The following is an 18,053-nucleotide window of genomic DNA, read 5'->3' on the forward strand; positions in this document are numbered from 1 at the left end:
ATGAGAAAGCCTCTTGTCACTCGTCCCAGTCGATTGGGGAGAGAATTTAACGCACATGTTCAGCAAAACGCACAAAACCGGCGTGTGGCTGCATTTGAACAGTTCGGATAATTACAGTTAATCATGATCTCCTGGTGGAGGCAGTTGCGTCTAATGATTGTTTTCATTTCACTGAGGTTTTTGATAATTCCTTTCAATACGCTGTGTTGCCTCTCCTCGCGGTGTATATGCGCATGTTAAGCAGCGTGGGTACATGGTTGGACAGAGGTTACAGCAGAGGTGTGTTGATCATGTCGCTTTGCATGAGGAGACACTGTTGTCCTCTTTCCTCTTTCACAGCGCAGGGGGAACCGGGGGAGATGCTTCCTTCACTATCCCGCTGCAGAGGACACGGATTCAGGATTTTCTCTTGTTGCGAGTGACGCGTAATTTTCTTCGCGTTGTTTCGGGGGGTGAAATGGGAAAGACGCGAAAGTTTTTTTTCCCTCTTGTTATTTAATATATTTTTTTTCCCGTCCTGCGCTTACACATGCAGCAGGATAGTGCGCTTGCCGTAGGTGGTCAACAGAGACGAGGAGAGAGGAGACAGGACTGATGTGCTCTGAATGAGTTAGTGGACTGTTGCCAGTTTAAAATTTAAAACCCCATGGATTAAGCTGCTCCTCTCCTCCTCGCTCCGGGGACTGAGGATGGCTGGAGACGTGACCTGTTGCAGCTTCCTCTCTCTTCGCTCTCTTTGCTGTTTGAATGGATAAAACGCAGCAAAATGAAACCGATTCCACAACTTCATTTAATAAGACCACGGGTTCGGTAAATGAAGCGGGATATAATTACTTTGTTAATTTTGTTGTTTCCTTTTTTACGCACAGCGCACTAATAAGCTGGATCGACGTGCTGCTCTGCTCGGCTCCTCATCGGACGAAATATCCGTTCATGTTTTGATCTGGTTTTGAAGTTTCTTTGTTTTGGGCGATGGACTGAAACTGGGCAGGATCTCGCCTCACCGAGCGCAGCACCGCGCCCTGCTCTCCAGGAGGACATAACCTCCTTCCCCCTGCTCTCTCCTCTCCCGTCTCACTCTCTCTGTCTCCTCCCGTGTTGGTGTTTGCTTTTGACAGAATGGCCAGATTTGGAGACGACGTTCCGGGCTTGTTGAGCTCAGGGGATGGAGGGTCCGAGCGCAACCGGAACCGCGATGGGGCGGCGGTGTCCACAGGTGGCATCTCCCCCGCCTTCAAGCAGACCAAAGCGCAGCGCGCCCGCACCATGGCCTTGTACAACCCCATCCCGGTCAGGGAGAACTGCTTCACCGTCAACAGGTCCCTGTTCATCTTTGGCGAGGACAACGTGGTCAGGAAGTACGCCAAGAAAATCATTGAGTGGCCATATCCTTTTTTTTCTGCTTCATGGTGAAAATGAAGTGGGTAAGGTGTGAATTACAAACACAGCTATCCAATATATGTGCAGGGAGTAATGTAAGTGTAAAATACACATGGTGTTCCTGTTGGTCTGGAAAAAAATAACTTACATGGAGTATATTTTTCATAAGGTATCAGGCCCACAAATAGCACATCACCTCATATTCCCACAAGTGGGGGAGAATCTGTGGGAAATTTCAGCACCATGGACAGCACACACCGCACCAGATAGTACAACCCACTTCTTTGGTTCATATGAGCTAGATTCATTGAAACAGAATGCAATACAATGCAGTACAATTAGAAAGTGAAAAGGCAGAATAAGTACCAAAGTTTTTATCGTTATTCTGATACAACCGAAACCCACAAGTGGGTGAAATTATGTATCAGTTTGACACAGGTTATATAAATAGCTTTATTTAGACAGGAACCACTGCAGAGGAGGAGGAGTTGTCAGTGGAAAGTGGATTAGTGGAACAGAGAGGAGGTTCTCCATCTATGGCTCATATATTTTGTGTCAACAAAACACTATGAAGACCGGTTGTGGCCATCAGACTCATTGTGTCTCCTGGTCAGTTTATACAAAAGATAAAACAAACTCAACCAGAGCTGCTGTGACGGTTTAATTGTAAATTATTAAGTCATTTCTAAGCAAAATGGTCAAACATTCTTCTCCAGTATGATGATTTTTGTATTTTTCTGTTTTATTTCACTGCAAACAGAATATCTTTGGTTTTTCTGCTGCTGATCAAACAAAACAAGACATTTAAAGACATATATTGATGTTTTGCACTGTTGTATGTTAGGTTGAAGCCCTAAGTCACTTAGTTTTCAGCAGTGCTGTTACATATTACTTGTTTGGTTTCACATATTGACTCACTCTTCTATCACGTGAAAATGTTTCCTCTGCTTTGTTGAGGAGGAACGACCACACGTGAATGTGCATTAGTGGCGTGTTTGTGCTGCAGCTCACCAGGTGTCTGGGCCAGGTGTGGTCTCTTCACTTCCATTGTTCTGCTCCATTCAGCAGCTTCCTGACTGACTTACTGGCCCCACTGCTGATTTTTGAAAACCCCAGTAAACAGAATGAGTGTGCTCCTTTTGTTGATTGCGGCTTGTGGTTGCTTTTTTCCTCGGTGGGCCCCGTTCATTGAGCTGATTAAAAATAGAAACAGGATGAATTTCAATCATCAGCTGATGTGAAAGGGTTAAAGTGTGTGTCTGTGTCTGTGCACATGCTGTATGTGTGTCATCACAATATGGATAATTAAGTGGTTGGGTCATTACTAACAAATAATTGAACCTTACCTCCATGCACATACGTGTGCATACTGGGCCGTGGTAAATGAAAGCATTGTATGTGCTGTAGTGACCAGAAGAAAAGGAGCCAGACTGAACCACCTCCAGGTTAATGTGCTGTTATTGAGGGAGTGTCTCATTACATCTAATGAGCTCTACTGTATCTGATTAACAGACATTAACAGGAATTATATGTAATGATGTCTGATCGCTGTGTCGTGTGCTATTACAACTAGTCATTACTCACTGAGTCAGACTATATTATATTGTTTGCTAATATGGTTTCGAAGGGAATGAAGCTGAGCTGAGTGATGTCGTATTCCGGTCAATGTCCGATGTGGCTGTGATGAGTGGATCAGTTCACTATGTATATTAGTTTTTACACATACTGTTCATATATATAAATTATATAAACATACTTGTGAGGACCCTTAATAACAGAGAGCATTATTTAACCTTGAGCTTAACCACCCTTAGTCCTGTAAGTACAGACTACTCGCTCGAATCATGAACACTACTTTAACCAGAAGAAGAGAAATGTGCGCAAACCAGTTAATTCTCCAACAAAGTGTTTTGATTTCAACTCCCAGGTAGATAAAGTTTTTGGGCTCAGAAACTGAATACTTGGTGAAAGGTCTATGCCCAAAATGTTAACCACCTGTGAAAATTTTTCGTCTTCTGGTTTTCATCCCTTCTGTTTAACAGCTACTGTTTATTAAGTTTGTCTACTTTCTGCACACTTTACTGAGCTCAATTTGTCAATTAACAGATTTCCAGAAAATTTAATATAAAAGATAATCAAATTATAATTTTAGTACCTTTTAAGTAAGCATGTCAGACACTCACAAGGCGCATCGAATATCAGAGATTTCATGAGGCCTTATGTAATAGAACATGAAATATTATTGGTTTCCGACTATTTATCACAAGAGACATCTGAAGACGTCACCCTGGATATTTTTCCCTATGTTCTGACATTTTCTCTGCAAATTGATTGGTTTAAGGAAGTGCCTGCTGGATTGATCGATTGTGAATTGAATGGTTACTTGCTGCCTTGTTCCCATTGTCTTAAACTCAAAGCCATCCCCACACGAATAGAAGCACAAGTGCACAAACACACGCACACAGTCTCAGCAGGACGTCTGGTAAAGGTCAGCCTTGCGTTTGGAACACTACTTGCTGCTGTCACTGTGCCGTAAGAGGCTCTTCTTTCTCAATTAACAGCAGATGATCAATGCAGGAAATATCCAGAGGCTTCTGTGGTTTGGGTTTGTACTGGAGCCAGCGAGGCGTGTGTGGGCTTCTGAGAGCGTGTTGCTCTTTATTTTGATATTAGTTTGAGTATATATCATTTTTTTGATGTCCCTTTGTGCTGGTTTATAGGAAGAAGGGGGGATTTTATAGGTGTGCTAGTCTGACGTCAGTCATTAGAGGTTGAATTCAACGAGGCTCGGCAGTGAAGAGGCAGGGATAATGAAGCAAATGACCTGAGTTTAGTGAGGCGGGCCTGGTGAGAACTGGCAGCTGCTCCTCTCTCTGATCCCCACTGGGATCCCCCACAGCGGGAAGTTTCCCATTGAGAAGGTACACCTGTAAATAATTGATTGTTTGATTTAATAGAGTTTGTTTCATCAGGGCACACATGAATAACCATGTGAGAGTAAGACGTGCTTACTGGATGACAGACATAGTTTTATCTGTTGTCCCTTTATTAAAAACAAAACTGTTTCAGACATTTATGGGAAAAAGAGTCCTCATTCCAATCCACTGGAATGAGAACTTGGTCTGAGTGTGTAGATCTCCCTACGAGTCCTTCTATCATGATTTAAATTACATAGTCTCTCATTTCATTAGACTCAACTTAGATTTGAGAAAGTCCATTAATTTTACTTGAACTAAAGCCTTGCATAAAAAGTGGAAATGTAAAATTATCAAAGGAGTTTCCCTCATGAAGTTATGGTCCTACTCTCATTATTTCCAATTATAAAAAACAGTTCTTGCTTATTACCTGCTTTTTAAATATGAATATGAAATTATTGTAAATAAGCCAAACTGGACTATTGGGCAGCATTTATTATCAGGGTTGATCACTTAGGATTAAAACAGGCCACTGAAATGGGGAATGAAATTGAATATAGACTGTTGCAGCAGTCAGCCAAATCTGTTCAGTTGATAATATCTTTGTTATCTTAGCCATATTTTAACAACAGCAAAGTTTGAATTACATGGATAAATAGAGATTTAATTTGTAGTGTATCAGTGTCTTCATTCTCCAGACTCAAACAGAGCTTCATCATTGATTTCACTCCAAAATGAAGCTTACACCCCTGCCCTTTCTTTATATCTTTCTATATTTGATACTGTTCTCTACCTGTGGCTCCCAAACACATAAACACACATGCTGCAGACAATTCACAGGTTTCCAATAAGCCCAACTCAGATGCCCATGATACATTTTTATTTTCAACTCTATGCAATACTAATCAGAGGGGCTCAGGCCCAATCTGGGCTGGAGCGCGCTCGCAGATGAACGTGGCATCACACTCTGTCTCCGTTTCTATTTTTACACAATTGTTTGAGGAATCAAGGCAGAGTGCCAGCGTCACTGTGACTCACAGGACTGCTCACGAGACACCTTGTTGCTAAAGCTGGAAGATGATCCGTGATCCGCGTCACACACACCAGCTGACATCCAGACTCTTGGGCAAACGTCTCATATAAATGTCTTGATACATTTCTTGTAATCAGATTTTTTGGTCAAAACAGTTAAGTTCTTTATTTGACTGATATAGGCTTGTTTTTCTTTACGATCCACCATGTAGTGGTTATAATTAGTACATCATAAAGTGTGTGCGTGCGTGCATGCGTGTGCGCAAGCTCGGCTGCCGTCTTTAAGCATTGACTTTTGGACGGATGAGAAGCCTGTTGCCGTGGATACCTCCCTCCTCGGCTTCTATCTTCTTTTTCTCTCTTTTCTCCCCTTTCCCACCCATTCCTGTTTAATGTGTGGGAACCATAGACTGTATATAAATAAGATGGGAACGTCGGGCATTGGGGCCGGCTAGAGGCTAAAGTGATGCTGCTTCTTGTAAATCTCAAAACAAACTTGAAAACAGCCCCCAAGCTTGAGACAGACTTTTTCCGATTTGTTTTTGTGCTCATCGCCTGCCGATGACTGCTATAGTTTTTTATTTTATTTTCTTTTTTCTTTTTAAGTTCTCAGCAATTACTTGCATCCACTGAGTCAGTGTGTGGCACATCCTTGGTTTAAGTCAGAACTCCTGTGGGCATGTGGGAGATTATGGTATTTGCTCTGCTTATTTAGCTTCTCATTGCTCACACGTCCCTGAATAACCCTGCTGGGTACGACTGCCAGCTCAGCATCAACCTGTCCGGTGTCAGTCTCCCAGTGCCTCCTCCTCACCCACCTATTTCACAAGCTTCTCACTCTGGATATAACCATCTTCTTCTCCTCCGCCGATCACCCTTTATTGCCCACATCATTTTCATTCTTCCGCTCTCCCTTCCTGTGTCATCTCTGCAGATTTAAGCTCCCTTCCTTCCTATACCTCTCCTCCACACAACCAGGAAAGAGGGGACCACCCACGCAGAGCATTAGATACAGAGCACATTGATGCTCTAAGCTCAACCCCAGAGCAGCCAGAGTTGGACTGACAACAATACAGGTCCCACAGAACAGACTGTTAAGCTTGTAGTAAGAGTCGCCCTGTTTAAAGGAGCACAACTCAGGCCCACCCACTCAACCCTCCTCGATAAACCTTCTGTTGTCATTGTGTTTGTGAGTGTGTGTATGTGTGTGTGTCCTTGTGTTGCTGTCTGTTGCAGCTGACCTCTGATAAGGTGAAGCCAGTGTCTGGTTGTGTCTGGAGCCGTAGGGCTTTTTTTACATTCCACATTAATTCTGTTCCATATAGAGGAATGATTCTTGAAGCTTGTTGACCTTTGCTTACGCGACACAATGCTGGGCCTGATGTACTTCAATTAAATGACTTTTTTTTTCCAGGCCTGTACTACCAAGGCACTTTTCTTATTGTCAATAAATCCCATCAAAAATATGTGATGCAGTGGTTAGTTCCATTGCCTCAAATCAAGGAGGTTTCTGATTCGAATCCTAAGCCCAGGTTAGGTCATTGGAGATTCAAAATTGTCGCTTTTCGCTTGTGATCGCTCCTGCATGTACCCCACCTCTCACCTAAGGATAAGAGGTATAGATAATGGATGGATAGTAGTAAACATACTTGACCTGACACTAACAGAAAGAGACATTAATGCTGAGTAACTGACATAGGTTTGGTTTTCATCTTTTCATGAGATTTGTTGAAGATAACAAAATATATATACATGATAAACAGCTGTATTCAGTGATGTAAGTCACTTATAAGTTTGCTAAGATCCTTAACTTGAGCCTTCTACTCCATTCGAGTACATGATCCTCGCCACCATAATCGCCAACTGTATCGTCCTGGCTCTGGAGCAGCACCTCCCTGGGGAGGACAAAACACCCATGTCCAAGAGATTGGTGAGATATTCCCACATGGAAACATCTGCATTTACCACACAAACACACTTCTCAATCTTCTGTCGAGTTGTTAAAATTAAACAAATAGGTCTGAAATTCCTCAATACAAAAAGATGCACCCTTCAGGTCAGATTGAACTATTTCAAACCAGTTATCTGATTGCTCTCATGCTTCGCATTAACAGGAGAAGACAGAGCCCTACTTCATCGGGATGTTCTGTTTTGAGGCCGGAATAAAGATCATCGCCCTGGGCTTTGTATTTCATAAAGGTTCCTACCTCAGGAACGGATGGAACGTCATGGACTTCATCGTGGTTCTCAGTGGGTGAGTTGAACTGTGTGTGTCTGTGTGTGTCTGTATGTTTTTCTATGTGTGGCTATGTGTGTCTGTGCACAGGCAGATCTGTGAAACAGCATTATGAATTCAAATTGATGGTGATTCTGTGAGATTTATTGGATTCCAAATGCACAGTATGTTCTTGGACTCTTATTAATTGCTGTTTTTTTTTTATATACAGTTCAGTTATTTCTGGCTGGTTTGTTCTAGTTTGTCTGTCTGCTTCCTTTTTGCTTGCTGCTCAACAACACCTACACAGGAAATCCTTTTTTCTTTTTTTGTTGAATTTATATTACCAAAGTAAAAAAAGGGGTATGTGAGGTGGAGTTACAGAAGGAGCTTGTTTGATGGAGATTAGTTGGATTTTTTGGAGGTTAGAGAGTTTGGTGATTGTAACTTGTGTCACTGGAGTTGTTTATTTTTGTAGTTTGTTCTCATTCCCATCAAAACTACCTGTTGTATGTTAAACTTCCTGATTGGTTTCATCTGGCCTCAACGATAATTACAGCTGGGTGTTATCTGTGAAGCAATGGAAATGTTTGTTGTGCTTTCTGATAATATTACCTACAGGAAGCAAATATGAAGTGAAATGTATCGGTCCCAGTACAGAACCTTGTGGAACTCCATGACTTACTTTAATGTGCGTGGAGGAGTCACTGTTAACATTAACATATTGGAATTTAAGTACGACTTAATGTTAACCAGGTTAATGTTAACATAACTTTTGTTTGTAACAAGAAAACGCCAAAATCAACTTAAACCTCTGAACATCATATTGGATCAACCAGAGGGCAGAGGATGTTGTGAACTGATCTAATACCATGAGCAACTGTGGACTGTTGTGAGGTGGTTACAGCTCATAAACCATCACCTCTGTCTATGTACTCAAAGTTCATCATTTATACTGCAGTAAATGACCCAAGGGAGTTTATATTGACCAGTTAGTCAGTTCAGTGGGGAGAGTTGTTATATTAAAGGGCATTTCAAACCAGTTCCCTTCCCAAGAGAGGTCCTTCCACTTCAGTGCATAAATGTTTATGGTTAAACAGGAGGAGCTTGATGAGACATCCGATTAACACCAACAGCTCTCTATCTGCTTCTTTTACACATACACACACACACAAATGAAATATTAATCATTTTACAGCACAGTAATACAAAGGGTGGCAGACAGGGCTCTTAGAGAATTCGACGTGATTCTTGCTGTTCAATTATTGATGACCTGGGCTCCGGCTTCTTTTTTTTTATATTTTTATTTATTGGAAGTAGTTTCCCGAGATACAACAATATAACAGGGAATACTTTCATCTTACATTTTTTCCCATCTTTTTATCCCTCCCACATTCCCATCCCCAGCACCCATAACAAACCTATAAACACGAAAAAACAACCAAATATATAAATAAATAAATAAATAAATAAATAAAATAAAATAAATAATTAAAGGGGAAGGGTGAATTGTTATTAAAAATAAAATAAATGGGGGGGAGGGGGAGGCTCAGTCATCACCATAACGCAGAGATGTCAAAGACTCAATATGACTTAAGAGAGGTCTCCAAGTCTTTTCAAATGAATTTAAGGAACCATTCAGGGAAAATCTAAGCTTTTCAAGACTCATGAACAGTAAAACTTCTTCAACCCACCTACTGTGAGATGGGGGTTGAGGGTGTTTCCATTTAAAGAGTATAAGGCGTCTGGCCAACAGGGTAGTAAAGGCAAGGACATTCTGTATAACTCTAGAGGCAAAAGGCTGTAGGGGGGCCCCAAACAAAGCCAAGAGAGGTTGAGGAGAGATGGTAGTGTTATATGCTGTGCTAAGAGTTTTAAAGATTTCAGACCAGAATGTGGCAAGCCCGGGACAGGACCAGAACATATGAGAATGATCTGCTGGGGATTGTTTGCACCTGTTACAGGAGTCAGTTACATTGGGATAAATTCGAGATAGCCTCAAGTTAGTGTAGTGAACTTTGTGCACTACTTTACATTGTAGGAGGCCATGCCTCGCACAGATTGAAGAGGAATGAACCGGCTCCGGCTTCTTAACAAAGTGCCGCTGTTGGAGAGAGGAAGGATGCAAGGTTGTAAGGAGTAGAAAAAAAGAAGGGAGAAGAGAATGAGCCATGGATGAAAGATTGTAGTGAAAGGGATCGTCAGAGTGTCTGCTGACTCTCCGGCATGTTGATCAGCTGATATTCGGCAGGCGTGAGGACTCAGCCCCTCGGTAAATTACTATACGACCAAAATTAGAAACTTAATTAAAAAACAGGGAGATAGACACATGCTAATGGATGTTCTAATCTCACCTGCCTGAACAGGGACAGAGTGGACGAGACTCCAGTGACTCTCCCAATGGGGACAGATGCTGTAATCAGACTTCACCTTTTACTGAGCTCTTTGTATGGATGAGACAGCACTTATTGATGAGGTTTGTTGTCTCTGGTACAGAGGTCAGCTTGTGCTGAGGCGTTTGGCTCCAAGGTTTGATCCAGTCTGGGCCCCTAAGCCGTTTGTCATCCACTCTCTCCCCTGCTTTTCCTGTTGCTGTATATTCAAAAATGCATTTACATATAATCTGAATCAACAAATTCTCCTCAAGCTTTCTCTGCAATTTCCTGAACAATAATTTGTAAGTAAGATGAAGGTACAAAAAAAAAAAATAAAAAAAAATAGACCAGCCAAGGCATTTATTCCCATCTTCTGTGCCGTGGGTTGAATTTGAGTTACTGATTGTGACTGAGTAAGGAGACGGATTCGATCTGGATGAAATTGGCTCCCAGGTCTGATTATATTAATATTCAGGATGATGAAGTGAGCTGCAGATAGATTCCTCTCTAAATTATCATTCTGGCCACAGCAAAGATAAATTAATGAAAATGTTCTCGCTCTGATTGACACACACACACACACACACACACACACACACACACACACACACACACACACACACACACACACACACACACATACACACACACACACACACACACACACACACACACACGCACGCTCACTCACCTACAGGTCATCACTTGAGATTGCAGCCCTATTAGAGAGTGAATGAAGCTTATGAGATCTGCTGATATTAGATGAGTCACCAGTGCTGTCTATCAGATAGTAATTAGGAAGTCTCTGCACAGTGTGTAACAAATGCACTACGAACCCCCCCAACCTCCACAGGCAGTATGCATACAAATTCAATGATCAACAAAAATAAGCAAAATGTCATTTTCTGTTATAATCAAACTTCATATTCATTTACAGTCATACAGAGTGTCCGTTTCATATTTACTGTGTAAAACACTGAATAGCTGTTCTTATGTGCTGAATGAGAGACAGATACATTGGAATGTTCTCAATTTCGTGCGGTTTGATTGAAGTTGAGGGATCTGTCAGGCCTTGGTGGAGGAGTGAGCTCCAGTGCCGTTCTAGCTGTAAGTCCCAGCAAGAGGATAAAATACATACTAGTCAAGACAGTTTTCAACAAAGTTTGAGTTTTTGAAAGCCTTTATCACAAATCTTGTTAAAATGCTGCTTACTTCTAACTCAGTGAACCCTGACTCAATGGTATACAACCAGTAGGCATATGTGACACTCTCTATCCACACAGAGCATCACTGATTCAGATACGCCTCAGACACTCTTTTCTCATGAATATTTAAATATTGTCATTTTGTTGATGTGCTCTGTTACAAACTAATATCTACTGCACCCCTGTCCATCCTGGGAAAAGAATAATTTACTTGTCACTTGTGATTTTGGGGATTTTTTCCCCCCTGATAAACAAACCTTGTCAAATGGGGTTAAGGACAGAGGATGTCACACCATGTACAGAAGGTTGAGCCCAATGAGGCAAATTCTGGCTTGTGAATATAGGCTTTACAAATAGATTTGATTTGCAATTAGGCAAAGCTAAAAATAAACCATTAAATCAGAACCAAAGTAAGATACCTCAAGCAAAGAGCCATCTTCCAGATTCATACTGGCAGAAGCCCTAATTTCAACCCTAACTGTTTTGCAGATTTTTTTTTTTCCATTAAGGGAATAACACTTGCCTGCTCAGACCACAAAACCTGCTAACCTTCCCTCCACTGATACCACTGACTCACGCCGCATTATGTGTAAACATGTGTAATTACGGAAGCATTTGCTAACGGTGTCAACACTGGAGGCCATGATTACCTCAGCAAGATGCCTTGGTGTTTCAGGATGGTTTTACACAGAGCGAGTGAGTGGGAAGGAGCTATGAAAAAAACAGATGGCACTGGCTGCTTCCTCGAAGGCTGTTGTGGTGTAGTTGAGGACTGTTGTGATTGAAATTCAAATATGGGTGGGGGGGGGGCAAGTTACCGCTGCTGAGAAGGCAAGAACTGAGAGAAAGATGAGAGGAGAGAAAGAAAAATGGACAATGAGGAGCAAAGACAAAAGGAGAGAAGAGATGAGGCTGGAGGAAATAAGAGGGATGCCTCTATGCGTAATCGTACGTATTAATTGGCACCTTTGCCGTCTCACTCGCTGGCAAGGCCTCCATTAGACTGGCAACAGTTGGCAGAGGGGGCCGCCCACCAAGGGTTGGTGTCATCACTTTGTGCCAGACACTCGGAGTGGTGGGGGTGGAGGGAATGATGAGGGTAAAGCTGTGGAGACCCGAGAAAAGAGCATTTCAACTTTGTCTTCAAAGAGCAGGATCGCTTTAGATGAGAGGAGAAGGAGGAGTTCTTTGTATCTTCTTCAGAAAAAGCTTGTAAGATAGAAAAGTGGGAAACAGAGAGAAGAGAAAAGGATGCTCAGAAGATTGGATGACACAATAAGGCTTAGATGAAGACATATATATATATATATATCTTCTATATCTTCAGGACGATTACAATTTTGACAGATATTTTTATCATGATGTCAACACACATTTTATCATAAGGAATATGACATGGAATTAAAATGGCTCTTTTGGCCTTAAAAAGAAAATGTAATTGTTGATTTAACATCTTGAAATTGCTGTCTATTTTCATTTAAAATCCTATAATTATCTTTTATTCGTTTTTTTAGTTTTTTCATTAGCAAGTCTGCAGTTAAGACATTTTAGTGAGAGGGGAGAGAAAAAGAGGGATGGGAGATAAGCTGGACTCAAACCAGGAATGCTGTAAATATGTGATTAGGGTCAGAACCCAGACTAAACCACAAGGATGCTCCGTATGATTATTTTTCTTCACCTCATTATCTTCTTTAATAACTGCAAAAATCTGACAGATATTCATGATCTTTGATTTGTCAGTAGATCATTAAAACCAGCCTACATCCCTGCCTTTGAAACGACCAATGATCTTAATCTGTTGATATCAATCATGAGCCGTTTTTACATATAAAAAAATGATATTTTGCATTTGATTCATAACTTGTCATGTGGCTGAAATAGGGATGGTGGAGTGGTGTATCTCAGATCCGAAAACACCATGGTTTTAATAGACACCGCCTTCTTTTGCTTTGAGAACAGATGCTGCAGCCACAGTCCTTATTCCTCTCGGGTGTCAGAACTGGATTATTTGTTGCCAGGAGCGAGAGCACATGCACCAGCTTTCATAATAGGCAGTGAGAATATTTTGAGTTTCTCAATTTATGCACTATTTCAGTAAGAAATTTAAATAGTATTAACGTTTTCCCAATTTACACATTCCTTTTTATTATTTTCTCCTTTCTTTTCTTCAAGTTTTGTCAGAGTTGCTAAAGTTGAGCTCTGCTGTGATGGTGTGTGTGTGTGTGTGTGTGTGTGTGTGTGTGTGTGTGTGTGTGTGTGTGTGTGTGTGTGTGTGTGTGTGTGTGTGTGTGTGTGTGTGTGTGTGTGTGTGTGTGTGTGTGTGTGTGTGTGTGTGTGTGTGTGTGTGTGTGTGTGTGTGTGTACCAATTGTGCCACTACTGCATGTTTTTTAGCCAACAGCACCTTCTGTCTGTTTGGCAGTCATACACCTGTTAGAACCGTCTGACACACACACCACACACACACTCGTATGTAGACACACAGACGGATCTGTCCTCTCTTGTCTTATTTTCCATCTGTTGTCTGATCGATTGATGAGTTCAGACACAGCGAGAGTGGATGTGTCCCCCTGAGCAGTTACCGTGGTGACAGAGGACCCCACCCCGGGTCAGCTGTCACTGTCTTCGTGTCCCGCTGCTTCCCTGGTCAATGTCTCTACAATTAGACCAGAACAGGAAAAGATTTGTCATTCTTTTATTTAAGTTTGATGTGGAAATGCTCTTTGCGTGCTTGTGTGTGCGTGAGTGCGCGTTTGCGTGTGTGCACTGAAAATACTTACTTTTCAACAAGCCTTTATTTTACGACTCAAACTAAGTGGATAATGAGTCAGTGACATTGAAACGACTTCCCCAGGGAAAAAGTGGTGCTTCAGCTGGGATCCTGAATTAAATCAGTGAATAAGGACGAGGATGTAAAGGAAACTGACGGTCTAACAAGCCCACTTTCTCTCCCTGTTTACCAGCTACCTCTCTCTTCCTCTCTTTCTGTGACACAAAGACCGTGTCGAGAGCCTTTAATCAGTCTAGTCAGATTTCTGATCAGAGCAGATGAGCTGAAGATGAAAGCTGTCCTTGTTGTCAGCTGGAACTCAAGTCAAATTAAATGCGGCCCTGTTACGTGTGGAAGTTACTTGAAACTGGGGATTCCAAAATATCTGTTAAAGACACGACCCAAAGGACATAAAGGGCCTCAGGTTGGTTTGGAAACTATAAATGGGCAACAGGTGACAAAAATGATATTTTTCTTTTGTGTAAGATGTGATAATAGACAGAAATGGAAATATATATATAGGGACGAGTTCCAGTGTTCAGTGCTTCTTGTTCCAAAAGCTGAATTTTGAGGGGCAGAAAATGAAGAAATGTTAAAAGGCGTAGAATTCATCTTAAGTGAACTTTCATTTAGATAAGTGGAGCACACACTGTTCTTATAAACGGAAACAAACTATAAAATCTCACTACGTTGGGTTAAAGTTCCATTGATTGGTCAAACCAAGCCCCAAACCTGAATTCAGAATGGTAGATGGTGAATTACATATACAGAAAGTACCTTTAGACACGGGGACCTAGACACAATCCTGTTTGCGCTCTGCATGAGTGGAATAACAGACCATTATGATAAATCAAACATAGATTTTCAGAATAAAGTACAGTTTATAATCAGTGCCTGCTCTTCAGTGTGATTTGTGAAAACAATACAGTGCAAAGGTCCAAAGTTCAATTTGCCAATAAGTGTAGTGTGACAGACACGAATCAGTGCACAGGGTTTTCTGATAACACCACGTTTGTCATTGCTGAAGCAGCTTCCTCGAGCAGTGTGACTGTCGGAGTAGAATCTTTGCCAGGAAGCCATGTGTCACATTTGGCTTTGATTGTCCACAAGGCACAAAACAGCCCTGAGCCAAAATATATTCTCATCTATTCCTGTACATTCCAAAAGAATTACTGTATGATGATGAAAATTATCATTGGAATTGTATGATATATGTTTTTCTAATTATTATCCCATGGAAGAGCTCCAGTGGAAAAGTCCACAGCATCACATTTTAAATGCTCGCTTCCAAAGATTAGGAATATGACATAAAATGATGCACAAGACATCTGGATTATTTATATTTTATTTTGAGATGTTGTGAAATACATATCAGTGTCTATATTTCTTAGTGTAGACATATTAAAGAGTTGGAAAAAGCTGAAATATTATCACTTACCAAATCTCTAAGTGTTTATTCAAAATGTACTGTAGCGAGCCACTTCGTCCTGTATGTGAACTTTTTTGACCTAGAACGAGACGATCACCCAACAAATCATCTCTGTACTGAGCTAAATCATCAGATCTCTCATTTGCTCTCTCTCTCTCTCTCCCCTCATCTCTCTATCTGTCTCTCCCTCTCTCGCTCACTCTCTTCCAACAGATGGCTAATAAATCATTTATCCAAATCAATTATTCATTCCTGCCAAAGAGCAAACATTTAGCATACTGACACATAAACCAATATGCAGGGCGATAGTCAACTGATAACTGATTCATATATATAGCCAGGCCATTACTGACGCTGTTGATATAAGGAGGAATAACATTTGATGTGTGTGTGTGTGTGTGTGTGTGTTTCAGAGAAGACAGATACGGAGGGGGTTAAAATGAGAGGGAGAACACTGTGGGTGGCAAAGAGGCTTATATTAACTAAACCAACCAGAGCATCACTGTAGGAGTTGCTCCACACATTTCTTTATGTCAAGACAATCCGCTCCACACACACACACACACACACCACCCACCTCACCGTGGGCCACCAGAACAGTTATTTTAATTGATTGTGCTGCAGAATCACAGGTCTTCATAAAGAAGACAGATATGTATTTTTTTTTCTTTTTTAAATCCTCATAGGGGAATTCTATTGGACTTGCTTCTTCTTTGAGATTGGTCTGAATGCTGTGACTGCAAAAGCTGAGCCACTGCTCGGCATTCATGGGAGCCTCTGACTGGCAGATTCAAAGGGGTTTTTATGATCAGAATAAAAAATATATAAAAAACCTCCCCTCAATGGTTGGGTGGAGAGTTTAGGACAATAGAAATATTTGTCCACGCTAATCTCTTCCTTAGCTTATGTGCTTATGATTCATCATCTCAGTGTGTTTCCTCTTGGTGATTGTTGCTGCTGGAGTTTTTCCTCCTGATTCAATATCCTGCAAACCTTGCTCCTGGATACTTACTGAAATATTAATGATGATATATTGTTTGGTGAATTACTCTTTACTGGCTGGAAAAAAACCTCCCAGACATTTCTAGGAAGTGAGGAAAATGGTTTGACCAAAATAAACTCTACAGAAGTTGTCTAACCGACCTAAAGAAATAGAAATCTCCTTTTCTCAGCAGGTGTTTTGACTTGTCATTCATTCTTGTATATAAAGATGGACTATACATGACCATTTCCATGTCGTTTGGGGCCAGAGTCTGAGCTGTAGTGATCGTGATGTGGAAAAACGATATCGAGGTCCTGCTGATACGAGTCAGACTCAGCTGTCAATCATGACATTTCATCCCATATTTATATCATCAAATGCCGCATTAAAACCAAACTAACCAGAAGAACTAACACTAACAGACATCAGCGTGATATGAACTAAAATTACAGAAATCATCTTTGAGAAAAATGTATTTGAAGTGTGGTTTGACTTTATTTTGGCTCGTGTCCCATCCACTATCATGGAGGGGGCAGGTTTTATAACCTATACTGCAGCCAGCCACCAGGGGAAATATCCAGACGATTTGGCTTCACTTTTGGGGAGCTGCCATGACGTCCATCATTATATTTAGTCTCTGGGTATTACTAACAACTGCATTTCACTTAAATGTGACATTGATCGAGTTTGTCAGATTAGGTCAGGTTGTAGTTAGACAAAGCTCTGCTGGGAACGTTATGATGCGACCAACCTCTCTGTCCCAGTATCAATGATAAACCAGTCTGCAGGTTCATAATATTGTGCTAGTCAGGGAAAGAGATACTGTCACTTTCATTCTCTGCTGAACAGTATTTAAATTGGACAGACCTAATTGACAAGTGAATGTAATTTTACTGCCATGCACAACAAGAGTAGAAAGTGATGGGTTATAATTGGGTTAATGGTAATAACAAACCCCTGATGATGTCATCATGATTGAAAGGAAGTGTAGTATAGGAATGCCTCACTCGGCGTCTAGTCACCAGTGGTGTTTGAGATTTGATGGAGAGAAGACTGAGGATGTGAATGTGATGATGAGAGGACTCGACCACGGCTCTGCATATGGATGTCAACATGTTGGGAAAGAGGGTCACAGCGAATTACTGACATGAAAGCTGAGAGTGAGAGAGGGAAAAAGATGTTAAAGTTTGACAGCAACAACGTAATTGGCGGATTGAGATTTTGGTGTGATTTGATTGGATAACTGAAAACACCTGAAGTCCAGTGAGGAGGAAACAAAGAATAGTGAATAAATGATTCGGAAAGATGAGTTTTTACTGATTGAACCTATGCTGCTTTTCACATTTTTTAACATGTGTTCGACAAGACTAGTTTACTGCCTCTCCTAAACCTGCCTGTCTAGAATGGGCTGTTTGTTTTGAAAATAGGAAAAATGTAAATTTACCCATTATCTACTCACATCCATGAAGATGGAGAAGTGGGTGAAGTGTTTGAGTCCAACAAACACTTTTGGAGTCTCAGGGGTACACAGCTTTGCAGCCGAATCCAATACTATTGAAGTCAATCGCGACCGCTTCATCATACGTAATAAAACAACAGGAAAAACATAACATGCTGCAATGTTTTGTGGACTCTAGCACTTCCCCCACCCCTTTATCAGCACAGTGCGGAGTAGATAATAAGTGAATTTTCATTTTTCGGTGAACTATCCCTTAAACATGTGACACGGATGAGATGAACAGTTAATTTTA

General features: G+C 41.2%; 1 protein-coding gene across 1 annotated transcript in view; it reads left to right on the forward strand.

Moving 5' to 3' along the window:
* LOC133010222 (voltage-dependent R-type calcium channel subunit alpha-1E) overlaps window positions 1-18,053 on the forward strand; it is a 74,659-nt gene that overhangs the window by 20,679 nt on the left and 35,927 nt on the right. The window contains exons 2-4 of the mRNA XM_061077719.1: window positions 1,119-1,385; window positions 7,152-7,257; window positions 7,442-7,581. Of these exons, the coding sequence (XP_060933702.1) occupies window positions 1,119-1,385; window positions 7,152-7,257; window positions 7,442-7,581 (513 nt within the window). The remainder of the gene's footprint in view (window positions 1-1,118; window positions 1,386-7,151; window positions 7,258-7,441; window positions 7,582-18,053) is intronic.

The sequence above is a fragment of the Limanda limanda genome, chromosome 9 (assembly GCF_963576545.1).
Source record: "Limanda limanda chromosome 9, fLimLim1.1, whole genome shotgun sequence".
Lineage (NCBI taxonomy): Eukaryota > Metazoa > Chordata > Actinopteri > Pleuronectiformes > Pleuronectidae > Limanda > Limanda limanda.